This window comes from Dendrobium catenatum, unplaced genomic scaffold, assembly GCF_001605985.2.
Source record: "Dendrobium catenatum unplaced genomic scaffold, ASM160598v2 original_scaffold_260866, whole genome shotgun sequence".
NCBI classification, from domain to species: Eukaryota; Viridiplantae; Streptophyta; class Magnoliopsida; order Asparagales; family Orchidaceae; genus Dendrobium; species Dendrobium catenatum.
In genome coordinates this window covers 362770-375882 of record NW_021579265.1, presented here as the reverse complement: position 1 = coordinate 375882, position 13113 = coordinate 362770, and the positions used below count along the sequence as shown (strand labels likewise).

The 13113-nt window shown below is 34.6% G+C and overlaps 2 protein-coding genes across 7 annotated transcripts in view; one reads left to right on the top strand and one right to left on the bottom strand.

Annotated features, from left to right (window-relative positions):
* Positions 1–3368: 3368 nt before the first annotated feature.
* Positions 3369–3934, bottom strand: LOC110102045 (hydrophobic protein LTI6B). Its single transcript, XM_020830192.2, has 2 exons — positions 3772–3934; positions 3369–3701 (listed from the first exon to the last, which is right to left on the bottom strand). The coding sequence occupies exons 1-2, from the start codon at positions 3856–3858 to the stop codon at positions 3618–3620; spliced, it is 171 nt and encodes a 56-aa protein (XP_020685851.1). The 5' UTR covers positions 3859–3934; the 3' UTR covers positions 3369–3617.
* A 5535-nt stretch (positions 3935–9469) lies between these two features.
* LOC110102046 (SWI/SNF-related matrix-associated actin-dependent regulator of chromatin subfamily A-like protein 1) overlaps positions 9470–13113 on the top strand; it is a 78703-nt gene continuing 75059 nt past the window's right edge. For 3 of the 6 annotated variants that reach the window (XM_028692710.1, XM_028692711.1, XM_020830197.2), the window contains exon 1: positions 9471–9859. In XM_028692710.1, coding sequence (XP_028548543.1) covers positions 9635–9859 — 225 coding nt within the window. In that variant the 5' untranslated portion in view covers positions 9471–9634. Of the gene's footprint in view, positions 9860–13113 lie in introns of all 6 variants that reach the window. The other 3 variants (XR_002303769.2, XR_002303768.2, XM_020830194.2) reach the window with 2 other exon arrangements.

Below are 13113 nucleotides of genomic sequence, written 5' to 3'. Positions count from 1 at the left end.
AGGATACTAGTGGTTGGAGGGTAAAGGCTTGATGGAAATGATTAGACAATGAAGGTCCAAGGGCAATGATTTGATGCCCCAGAATCTAAATTGGAAGAATTATTTATTTATCTTTTAATAAACAACATCTAGAGATATATGATATCATCTATCAGTAATAAATAATAAAATAGATTCTATAATTCAAAATATTAATGTGCATATCTATATTCATTCCCAAAAATAGTATACACTACTTAGGATTTACACAATCATATTACAACTACTCTGTCCTTAGTAGAAAAAAATAAACATAAATAGAATTTGAAGAATCTTGATCAGCCTCATATTTCTGCTCTCCTGCCCTGACTTGAAATTATTTACCCATATATAATGAGCTTAAAAAGTCCAGTAGGTCACCAAAACCTACAACTAAATTCAAAGCACGATAAAGAAGCAATATGCATGTGAACATTCAAATTATAGTAGTTACATTCATATGATCATTGAATAAGTATAAGAACAATAAAACTCAAATGTATTAGTAGTAGAATTAGTATGAGTGTCAAATATATAAAGCAATCGTTATATCTGTAATATCAATAAGTGTAAAAATCATATAAAGTGTCAAATTAAAATATCGATAAAGATTGTTAAAATCAAATAAATGTAATAAAATTATATAGGAATACACATATGCTATCTAGATATTCTATATCACATGCTTAATATTAGTACAATAAATTAGTAGGATTAAATAGTAACATTATTTATATTAGTAATAGTAACAATCTAGTGGTAGGAGCAGTAGAATAATGCAATAATAGTAAATTTGTGCAATAACAATAAATCTATAAAATAATAAGAACATTTTATCAAAAATATGCATTTTAGTATTCACACTAAATAAGTACAAAGTCCTGGCTATTACAATATTTTTTAGTGTTAGTATCAATGTTAGTAAATCGTTGGCTCAATAAATAAAATCGTCACTCTTTACTAGTTGGCAAAGTAATAATTTCTTTATAACTCAGAGGAGTGTGTCTAAGGCTCACTAGATATGCATGATGATTCTGTATTGATCGATATGCTCAAATGGGTCATATGTCCTATTGTAGGAATTGATGCTCAGTAGTTTGAATCATACTAGAATGGGGTTATAAAGAATGACTTCAATCAGGAGAGATAATCATGGAAGTCCCACTAACGAAGAGGTTGTCTTACACCTTCCATGGGGAACTCTTCTCAGACCAATCTTCGCAGTTCATGATGTAGGGTGTTGCAAGGAGCTCAACAACGCGCACTCTGGCTAAGTCTTCGGGGAGGTCCGAAGGAATGTGAGGTTGCCTACATGTGTGTGAAGGGGGTAGAACTTGCTGTGTCAGCAAGGTCTTGGTCTTGATGTGATTATGGATATCTCCTTTGAGGAGGAAGAGGAATCTCTGCATGAATATGTTTAAGTTGAATACCTTTGGCCGGTGGTGAATCTTGAGGGAGAAGAATCTCCTCATGTGGTGCTAGCACCAATTTTTGAGTCTCTCGCGGGAGTTGAAGGATCTCATTTTGATATTCTTCTATTTTTTGAATACGCTTTTTTAGGGAAGACTCTGAAGTTCATTCTCCAGCAGCATTTTGTCCCACAGGATAAAAATAGGCAGATACTGGACGTCTATAATTTATAGATTGGTTCCTAGATTGATGTGTGTTGGAGAGGGATGCTCCTAAAAATATAATTGCTACGCCTTTTGGCTATCAAAGTAATATTTAGAATTGTGGCATAGTGTTCTCACAAACGGCGTCAAACTGTTGCAGGCTAGAATAAATGCGGCGATATAATTATAAAATTTTTTGTCTCAATGTTGTACGGATATACAACACAAAAAAAGAAGAAAAATGTAACACCAAAATTTTTACGTGGAAATCTTGGAAAAGGAAAAAATCATGGGGGACACGCCTAGTTGAAAGGATCCTACCAGTTTTTGCTTAGGTTATAAGTGACTAACTCGAACCTGAAGCTGAGGACGATCAGATTACAATAATCTTAGATTGAAGTTCAGATACAAACAAAGATCGAAAATCCAACGATGTTGAGTGGTCGGGCAGAAATCCGATGTCAGGTGACGATCAGGCAGAATTCCAGCTTCAATCGGCTGTGAGGCAGAACTTCGGCGCCAGTCGATAGTTGGGCAGAATTGTGATGTTAGTTGATAGTTGGGTGGAAGTCCGGCGGTGATCGAGGAGGATCTCTTCCTTCTCTTCCTTTTCTTCCTTCTCTTCTTGCTTCCTTGCTTAATTCCAGCATCGGTCAATTGCCGGTGAAAGTCCGCGGTGATCGAGGAGGAGTCTCTTCTTCCTTCCTTTCTGTTATTATTTGTTTTCTTTTCTTTCTTGGGCTCCCCTATCAAGAAAAATGAGATGTCTACTTATAGTATTTGAGAATGACATAACTAGTAAATAAGAGGAAGATCAGGGGTAAATTGGCAGTGGTTTGAATGGATGACTGATATTGAATTTCTTGATCGCGGACCATTTATTAGGCATTTGAAGTTTCTAATGTTATCAAAATTTGATGATCTTGGGTTTGTTGGATTCGTCTGATTGAGCTGCTCGATTCGACTATAAGCACGCCACATTTGGGAACTGTTTGATAATCCAAATTATGGATTGAACCTTCCAAATGTGCTTTGGGACTTTGATTTCGACTCATTTGGGCTCAGATTGAGTTGAATTTAGTGTTGTTGGGTTTGTATTTCCAAGACGTTCAATTCGACTGTAAGTTTGTTGAAATCAGAGTTCATATGGTCCCAATTTTTTTGAAAGTTTCCAACTTGATTTTGCCTCAAAATTCGTGCCCGATCAAGATAATTTTTTGATTGTATATATATATATATATATCATTATGAGTTGTATATATAAGCTGTATGTAGAAGGGAATAGGGTTAGTCAAGTGAATATATCTCTTCTATTATAGATTGTGTTATTATAATTTATATTAGTATGTCCAGGAATATTAAATCCTTTTAATAAGGGAATATGAATTTAAGTTCCTTATCTTCAAAATACCCTTAATTAAATTTTACATATATATAAACAAAATTATTTGAGTCGCTCTTTCTATTTTAATTTAGGGTTCATTAAATAAAACTGAAAAAACCATTCCACGACATTACTCTTATCGAATTGGCCATATAAATGAATAAATTATAACATAAAGTAATTCACATACATTAATTTAGTTCTTTAACAATTAAAAACTAAAAAATCACGTACGCATGATCTGGATTCAATTGAAAATTTTCTGACCTAAACCCTAAACAAAAAATTTATTATCAAATCAAGTCAACTTTTGAAATCCTCCATACCCAAGAAATTATTTCAATCTCAACAAGTACATCAAACGGCTAAAAACTTAAATTATATAATTAATAAGATCGATTACAACACAAAACTTGAATTCCCAAAAAAAAAAACTATCAATTGCAACAGAATATATATAAACAAACATGGAAGGAGAGAGATCAAATAGCAACACCAACAATTACATGATATGAAAAACAAAACTAAAAAGTGCCGATCATAATCCGCGCGAGATCTAAAAAACAGTAAGCATCCATTAATCTGCTCCAACAGTGCTTTAATTACTTGGTGATTGCATAGACAGCGTAGATGATTCCTGGCAAGTATCCTAATATGGTGAGAAGAAGGCAGATCCAGAATTCAGCCTGCAAAAGAACAATTACAAATTATTTACAAATTCTTCATCTATCTGACAATTATAAATTATATTTATACCTTGCAACCAAATTTGAGGAAGACGCCGAGTGGAGGGAGGATAATTGCTAAGATTATGTCGACGCAATTTGCTGTTCCATCAGCCATTATTTTTTTTTCTTTCTGAGAAACTGAAGCAGAGAAAGGGAAACAGATATTTTGTTCGGATTCTTTCTTCTTCGTAGGGGTTGGTTGGTTATAAAGACGGGGTTATAAGGAGGAAGGGAAAGTGGAATAGGACACGTGCAGAGCGCGTGAGAGCCGGTGGACGCGTAGCTTCGATATTACTCCTCCCACTCTATGTAATGATAAAAGAAGAAAATAGTAATTAGGAATCCTTACTTTAATTACTTTTGTATAAAGAGGAATGGATATGTGCTTGCCGACAGCTCATCCATGAATTTAATAAATGCCGCGTGTAATAGATTGAGATTATTTAATTGACATCTTGTTAATCGCCTTCACTGTATCGACCAAATTCTTCGCTAGTCTATAATGTGAGAAACAGATTAGGAACAGCAGCGAGTTTGGCGTCGGCCTTAAAAAAAAAAAAAAAAATTGGGATGTTACAATATCATACATCATGCACTACAAAAATGGCTTGATATGTCAACAAAAAGCGCATCTATAAAATTGAAATTTCGAGAATAAATTTGAGATCATCCGAACTCCAAATGCAGCAAACTTATAATCAAATTGATCATCTCAAGGTGACTAACACAATGACACTTGTTGCGTACTGGAATATTCGCGGCGCTGTAAGCTCGCTGAAATCAGAGTTCATATACTCCCGGATTTAATTTTTGAAGTTTCCAACTAGCTTTCGCCTCGAGATTCGTGCCCGATCAAGCTAATTTTGTGATGCCGTATCAACACTAAATTCAGTTCAATCCGTATCCAAATTGGCCCAAATCGAAGGATCAGAGTCTACTTGAAAGATTCAGAGCATTAATTGAATGATCAAATGATATAGGAATATAACATGTTTATAGTAAAATCAGATGAATCACTGAGACAAATCCAACAAGCACAATATCGCTTAATGCTGACATCGTTGCAGCATATAATTGCTCAATAAATGCTCTATGATCAAGGGAGCTACTATCATCCGTCCGATAGAACACTCCTAACATGCCCTTGATCTTCTTTATATTTACTAGCCATGCCACTCCCAAAAAATTATAAAGAATACCTCATTCTTCACATGAGGGGGAAAGAAGGAATAAGAGAAGAACTACCAGGCTTGAAGAATCCTTGAGCTCCACCTCGACACCATCGCTGACAAATCCGCGCCACCAGGCTGCCACTATTGAATCTCCCCCTGACCATCGCCATTGGACCTTATTTGGTAGCCATCGACGAGCCTTCCTCTAATGTTGACTATCTACGATCTTTTCGACCAACACCATTGATTATGGTCTCTCCAACCAACGTCACCCGACTATAGTCCCCTTGACAGCCATCACCCAACTATCGTCTTTCTGACTTCAGTCTCCCACAAACTATAATTCCTCCAACCATTGTTGTCTAACTACAATTCTTCTAACCTTCGACTCCAACCAACTATAGTCCCTTAAACCACCATCGCTCGACTACGGTCCTTCTGACCTCCATCATCCATTGACTATGGTCCCTTCAACCACCCTTGCCCGACTACGGTCCTTTCTGTTAACTTGTTGAGTCAAGAGCAAATACAATTCTTCCAAAAAATGTTAGGAGATAACTACACATTTGAACAATAATGTTTGGAATCATCAAAACTATATAAGTTGCAAGAATGTAAAACATGCAAATAACAACTTTCCTAACACTTTCGACCACCGTCTCTCAGCTGTAGTCCTTTCGACCTCAGTTTTCCACCGACTACGGTCCCTCCAACCACCATCACCTGACCACGATCCTTCTAACCTCCATCTCTTCTCGACTACGGTCCTTCTGACCATCATTATTCAATTATGATTCTGCCATCCAAATGAACAAGATAACACTCTCTTAAGAACAACTCTCATAACATTGGATTATTCCAGTCCCAACCATATCAAATGCATTATATGATGTATATTTGTTAAACTTAACTAGAGCCTTCCCCTAAGGAAGGACATAATTTGTAATCAATAGCAAACATTAGTGGATTCATTCAAACTAGGCCAGACCTCATGATTTTTTCCTCTTTTTAGAGATTTCTATATAAACACAATGTTCTCTCTTAGGAATGTTGCACCCCTCTCTCTTATATGTTTGTGTGCTGAATTTTTATACAAAGTTAGGATGCTAAACTCTATATCTCCCTACTGCAATGAATATTCCAAGATGTAGCATGGCTAATATTAATATAAATTATAATGACCCAATCTATAATAGAAGAGATATAATCAGTTGGCTAAGCTTATTCCCTTCAACATACAACTTATATATACAACTCATAATGATATATATATATATATCATCAAAAAATTATCTTGATTGGGAATGAATCTCAAGGAAAAATAAAGTTGAAAACTTTCAAAATTAAAATTGGGATGATTCGTACTCCGATTTCAACAAACTTACTATCAAAGTGAGCGTCTTGAAATACGAACCCAACGACACCAAATTCGACTCAATATGAGACCAAATGAGTCCAAATCAAAGATCCGAAGCACATTTGGAAGGTTTAAACCGTAATTTGGTTTACCAAATGGTTTCCAAACATGACATGCTTATATTCGAATTGAGCGGCTTGACAAGAAAAATCTAATGAGCCTAAGATTGCTAAATTCTGATATCATTAAGACATTCAAATGTCCAGTAAATGGTCCACAATCAAGGGAATCAACATCAACCATTCATTCAAATCACACCCAATTTACCATTGACCTTTCTCCTATTTTCTGGTTATGTCACTCTCAGAAATCTATAAATATACCTCTCATTTCTCATGAAAAAGGACCTCCAAGCAAGGAAGAAAAAAGAGAGATCAGAGATCACTCTTGCCACTTAGCTCCTCCTCGACCACCATCAGACTTCCGCTGGACCACATAATGACGCCAGATTTCTGTTGGACCACCGATTAGCGCCCGTACCTCCATTGAACCACCGACTAACACCTGACTTCCGTCGAACAACCAATTGATGCTCGAACTTCCACCGGACCACTGACGTTAGACTTTCGCTAGACCACCGATTGACACCTGACCTCCACCAAACCACCAACTGACACCCAAACTTCCTCATGACCACAGATCGATGCCCAAACTTTCACTGGACCACCAACTGATGCTAGACTTCCGCCCGACCAAACATCATCAGATTTGCCCACGACCCCTGTTTGTCACTAGATAATCAATTAGACGGTTGATTATTATAATCTAATATTCCTCAAGGACGATTCACTCAATTGTAATTTACTCGAACGCTAGTTGAATCATTTCAATTGGGTGTGGCCCTGTAGTTTTTCCCCTTTTTAGAATATTCCACATAAAAAATCTTGTATTCTCTGTTTATGTCATGAATATTCGTACAAAGCTGAGATGTTAAATTCTGACTCTACCACCACGTATATTCTAGCCCGTAATATATATATATATCTCATAAAGTTAAACAATTTAATTAATATGTGAATTTATGATGTAACATAGTAGACCTTCATAAGTTATATGTGTAATTTATTAGAATAAGAATAGAGTTAATGTTAGTTTTTTTTAATTAATATCATTTCCAAGCCGTATTTATATGGCGCAACCCCAGTATGTGGTGCCCTAGAATTTAAATTAGAAAAATTATTTTTTAATATTTTAAAAAATAACACTAAAACTATCTAATATCATCTATCACTATTAAACAACAAAATATATTATATAATTCAAAATATTAATATACACATTTATGTTTATTTCTAAAAAATACATACAATACTAATGATCTATACAATCAAATCACAACTATTTTGTCCTGAGTACAAAAAAAAAATGAAACAAAACATGAAAAAAACTGATCAATCTCACGCTCCTACTCGTCTATTCTGACCTAAAATCATTTAATCACTTATAATGAGCTAAAAAGTCCAGTAGATCACCAAAACTTATAATTGAATTCAAAGCACAATAAATAAGCAATATGCATGTCAACAGTCAAATCATAGCAGTTATATTTATGTAATCATTGAATCAGTGCATAAATAATAAAATCTCAAATACAGTAGCAGTAGAACTGTGTCGCCATGTCCCTCACTATAGATCCTTTGCTGGTTGTAACAACTAATTTAAAATATTGATTATGATGTTTTTCTAAGTGATATTTTTTGAATCAAATTGATTGATTTTGACTTATGGTTTTTTTGTGTTATACAAATTGAATTAATAACCATAACTTCAAATACCGAGCCAAGTCGAGTTGGTGCTTGTTCATATTTGAGCTTGTTCGAGCTCGATTCGAGCTTTTTGGTTGTATTCCAGCTTGGTTCATTTAAAAATATTAATATTTATGTTTTGTTTATGTTCAACTCATTTATGCTTATTATGCTTAAAACAAACAAGTCTTATCGAGCATACTAACTAACAATCATCTTGAGCCTATATTTAGAGAGTATTTTTTATCAATCAAAAGAGCTCATTTACGAACAAAAAATTTCATAAAATGAATCTTCTTATAAACAAGTTTGTTCAAGAATGCTCTAAACAAAAATATCACAAACATGAATAAATACATCTTGTTTATGAACAAATTAATAAATAATAATATAATATTAAGAATGTAATTAATCTTTCATATAATAAGAATAATTTATTATAGTAAAATTAAAAATTATGTGAAATTATAAAAATAAAGATTTAAAGAAGCTTCGTAATGAGCTTTTATTGAACTTGTTCACGAGCTTTAGTTGATATTATTCATGCACTTAAATGAACCGAATATTTAACTATTCAAATTTATTCATTTAACAACATAGTATTTCAAAAATTATTTAAACTTATTTAATTATTTAAATAAATGATAATGAATAAAATATAATCGAGATTATACTCATTTGCAGCCCTAAGTTCTAATGAGTGAAATGACCGAGCTTAGTGCGTTATATTATTATATAGTCCCTTTTGGTGGATACTAGCTTTGCATAGGGCTGCAAATGAAACGAACCGAGCCGCGTATGTTAGTGTTCATATTTGAGTTCATTTATTATTAGCTTGTTCAAATTCGGTTCGTGTTTGATTCGAGCTTTATTGTTTGTGTTCATGTTTGGTTCGTTTAAATTAATGGTGTTTATGTTTGGTCATGTTCAGTTCATGTTCAATTCGTTTAGTGTTTAAAGAGTTTTAAACAAACAAGTCTTAACGAGCTATGTTCGTGAACATATTTAGTGTATTTTTTTATACTATCAAACAAATACGTTCATGAACGAATATAATGAGTATTCTTGAGCTATTAAATGAGCAAGATCATGAATATATACATAACTAGTATTTTCGAGCTACCAAATGAGCTTATTCACGAACAAATGATCTATGATTCATCTTATATTTGTTCATAAAAATCTTTCATAAACAATCTAGCAAATATTGACAAATGTAAAATGTCTATTGTTCATGAATACATTCATTCAAGGTATAAAATAAAATGAAATTAAATTTATAATAAAAACTACTGTCTATTTAAAATGAAAATATGTTTTCATCTTGAATATAAATAAACCGAACACAATAATATTTTATTTATTTAATGATCGTGTTTTATAGAACCGAGCTCGATTCTCTTGCAACCCTAGCTTTGCAAAAGCCCAAGGCGGCCGTTGGCTTTTCAAACACTAAACAACCAAGATCCTCTAGCTCTAAGGCACCCGTACTTCCTCTTCCCCTTCTTGGATCGATGGGTTACCCTAAAAGGAGCACGGAGAAGTAGACACGAAGAAATGGCTGGTCTCGAAGATGACTGGGACTTCAGCGCCGAGGAGCTCGAACTCCTGGAGCAAGATGCCATGAGAAAGATTGCGGAGAGGAAGTCGTCCTCTGCCACAGCAGGCGCGTCGTGTCGCTACAATTCCGTTGCACATCTTTCACCGCGTGCCTCTGCTTCTGTTTCCAGTCCTTGTCATGCATCTCCGTCAAGAACTTCTTTGGAATATCGATATGGCAAGGTAAGACTTAAGGCTACGTTTTTTTCTCCGTCTTTGGATTTGTTCCGTTATTTGCCCTAGGTTTGTGTTTGCTTCAGCGATTGAACTTAATTTAATGGGTTCTCATCCATTGAGGTAGAAATATGGTTTGCTTAACCACATCAGTTGCAGAAAATTATAACTTTTGTTATAGATTTTGTGTGCTAACAGTTTCTTTGTTTTGCTGATGATAGTTTCCTAAGGCTGGAAACTAGTATTGATTTTATCTTGAGAAATATCGGTTATGCTGTTCAGTTACTTCTTATACAATTTGTTGAGATGAGTAATATAAGCCATGTGATGAACATTTGCAGCAGACTTGTGCTTTATTCGTCTTCAAACGTTGAACGGATGAGATATTGCGATGTGGTTTGGGGATTATGAGGAAAGGGAAACCAAAGAGAGTGTGGCCCTGGAGATAGAGAGTTATAAGGAGAGGGACAGGGTTGTAGAGAGTGAGAGAGGAGGGGTTGCTTTTGTGGTGTGTGTGTGTGTGGTGGTGGTGGTGGGGGGGGGGTGAAGCATTACTTTAAGATTACTTTATATTGAGGAGGGTCAAGCACAATTGAATTGTTCATAGCATAGCAACACCTTATCAAATGTCAATAGTTAATGTGGGATAATATCAACCATTTCGAGAAGGTTGAACTCAAGAAAGGTGAATTTTATTGTGATGTTATTTGATTTGGCTAGTTTGATGTACTAAACAATATACTCGGGTTGCAAAAAATTTTGATTTTTTGAATTGTTTGAATGATATAACTCTATAAGAGTAGGGGAAAAGCTCTTTAGCTCAACATGGGGATTCGAGAATTTTCCTTGGGGAGTTGAGATTGCTAAAGAATAAGATACCTTTGAGATGGCTATAAGATATCTCATCAAATAAGATTTATTGTAACCCATTTGGAACAAAGGATGTGGATGCATGCAAGAGAAGAATTTTTTTCTATAGTTGTAGACAAGGTTAAAATTGCATAATTGGGAATTGAGGCGTTTTTCTTTTGTGAGGCGAGGTGTAAGACTCAAAGCTTTTTGTGACGTTAGTCTCAAAATTCAAAAATTATGTAAAGTGAATAAAAGGTTAAAAACGATTTTTTATATAGTACCCCAATAATATATTAAAGAATGACATATTAAATTTCTATTAAACTATGAAGTAACAAATTGACATATATATGAAATAAAAAAATACACAAAACGTAAAGTGAAAAATGATAAATTACGTGAAATATAATTAAAATTCAAATACTGCTAAATTAAAACAACATGAAATATAGTAATCACGTAAAAATATCTTATAACATGAAGTTTAACAATTCATTCTTTTTTAATTCCCTACTCATCAACATTCTATTCCTAAAAAAACTGATATAATTGACGACTCAGAAATCATCTACACTGCCATCGCTGAGGGGGTCTTTTTTTAGTCGTTTTCATAACAAATTGCTCTTTCGCTTGCTTCATCGTGTGGAGTTCAATGCCTCTCAATTTATTTCTTCTTCATTTATTTCAATCAACTTTTTCTTTCATAAATATTTTTCATCAACATACTTATGAAAATAATACTCCAAAATTTTTAGAGGAGAATATTTGTCTATGAGCATATTGTACCACTTATAAAACTGCATTCAAGTCACCCCATATTCGCTGGTTTTCAGAACTGAGGCAATACTACCTCTCGAGGTCGAGTTGTCATCTCTTCGTATTGCTATTCAATACAAATTAATAAAAAAGAAAATGATCTTCTACTACTTGGAGAACTTGAAGCTCTTGATGAAGTTCGACTTCAAACTCAACAAAGTCTAGAACTTACAAAGCAAGAATGACTAGGGCTCATGTTCGAATGATTCGTTCTAGAAGCTTTAAGGAATGTGAACTTGTTCTGGTTTGTCGAATACCTATAATCCCTCACCTTCATATTGGTGGTAAATTTGACTCAATATGGCAATGACCCTTCATTATTGAAATAATGTATAAAGGAGGAGCCTATTAACAAGTCTAAGGACTGAAACTCTAAATCTTCTCATGCTCACAAATCTAAGGGTCGAGCTAATATCATTGATTCAACAAGCCTAAGGGCCGAATCTTATAAATCTTTCATACTCATAAACCTAAGGGTCAAGCTAAACTTCAAAAGATTCAATAATTCTAAGGACGAAACTTCTTAAAACTATGCTCACCTAAGAGACGAGCTAAATTCATAGATTAACAATTCTAAAGATCGAATATCTACAAATTTTATTTGCTTATAAACCTAAGGGTCAAGCTACTTTACTGAATCTAAAAGATTGAAAGAAGGAAAAAAGGATGACAATGAACATGAATGCTACAAATGTTCGGGGATACTACAATGAATTAATTGTGTGAAAATCAAACAAAAAATTCGTTGGGAGACAATTTGTTGACTAATTGAAAATAAATTAAATTAAATAAAAGAGAGAAAGACAAAAAAAAGAAGAAAAACACCTCTTCACGGAGTTTCCTCCAATCATGCCTCACATCAAATGATTCATACCAAACGAGGCAATACTTTGTTTCAATAACTGCCATTTAACAATTTACTCAAGAAAAAAGATAGAGAATTGAGAAAGAAGAAACTCACACATTCAATTTCTCTAATTCCTTCTCTCTCTGTTTCCTTATGCATGAAGCCTATCATCGTTCATTTCTGCCGTTCGTAAGCACCCACTTGTCGGACCATACCAAGCCCACCGAAGTCTCGTCTGCTCAAGCCCACACGCTGACCCGCAACCTTCACTTTTGTCCGAATGGACTCCCAATATCGTCCATCTGCTTATAAAGCCCACGCGTGGCTCCCTGCCTGTGCTACTATCGCCTGGCTGCGTCCGAACCTTCCATTCTCTAAGTCCAGATGCGAAGCTGCGTGCCCACTTCCCTATCCAATTCACTCTCGGCTTCCTAAGGCCGTATCCCGTGCGTTCTCCCTATTCCTGCACACCATCCGCGACCGCATAACTCGCGTAAGCGAGATATCCGTCCACCAAACTGACTTCTTCACACGACTTCACGTCATGAGTGCTTGTTCATCTTGTGATCTGCCTCCAACGCTTGAAATCACCACTCAATGCAAAAATAACTCTTAGCTTTCATCTGATATAGTTTTGAATAACAGTTGAACTATTTATCTCTATTTTATGCATACATGATTATGCCAACTGACAATATCACTTCATTTAAGTAAAATAATCAGTTGTATAATTTTTATTGTCTATAAA

Bases quoted from the DNA above. Each gene is read 5' to 3' on its own strand.
- LOC110102045 (XM_020830192.2), bottom strand. From the start codon at position 3,858: ATGGCTGATGGAACAGCAAATTGCGTCGACATAATCTTAGCAATTATC. The intron at 3,702-3,771 runs GTATAAATATAA...GTTCTTTTGCAG, and splicing joins TCCTCAAATTTGGTTGCAAG to GCTGAATTCTGGATCTGCCT.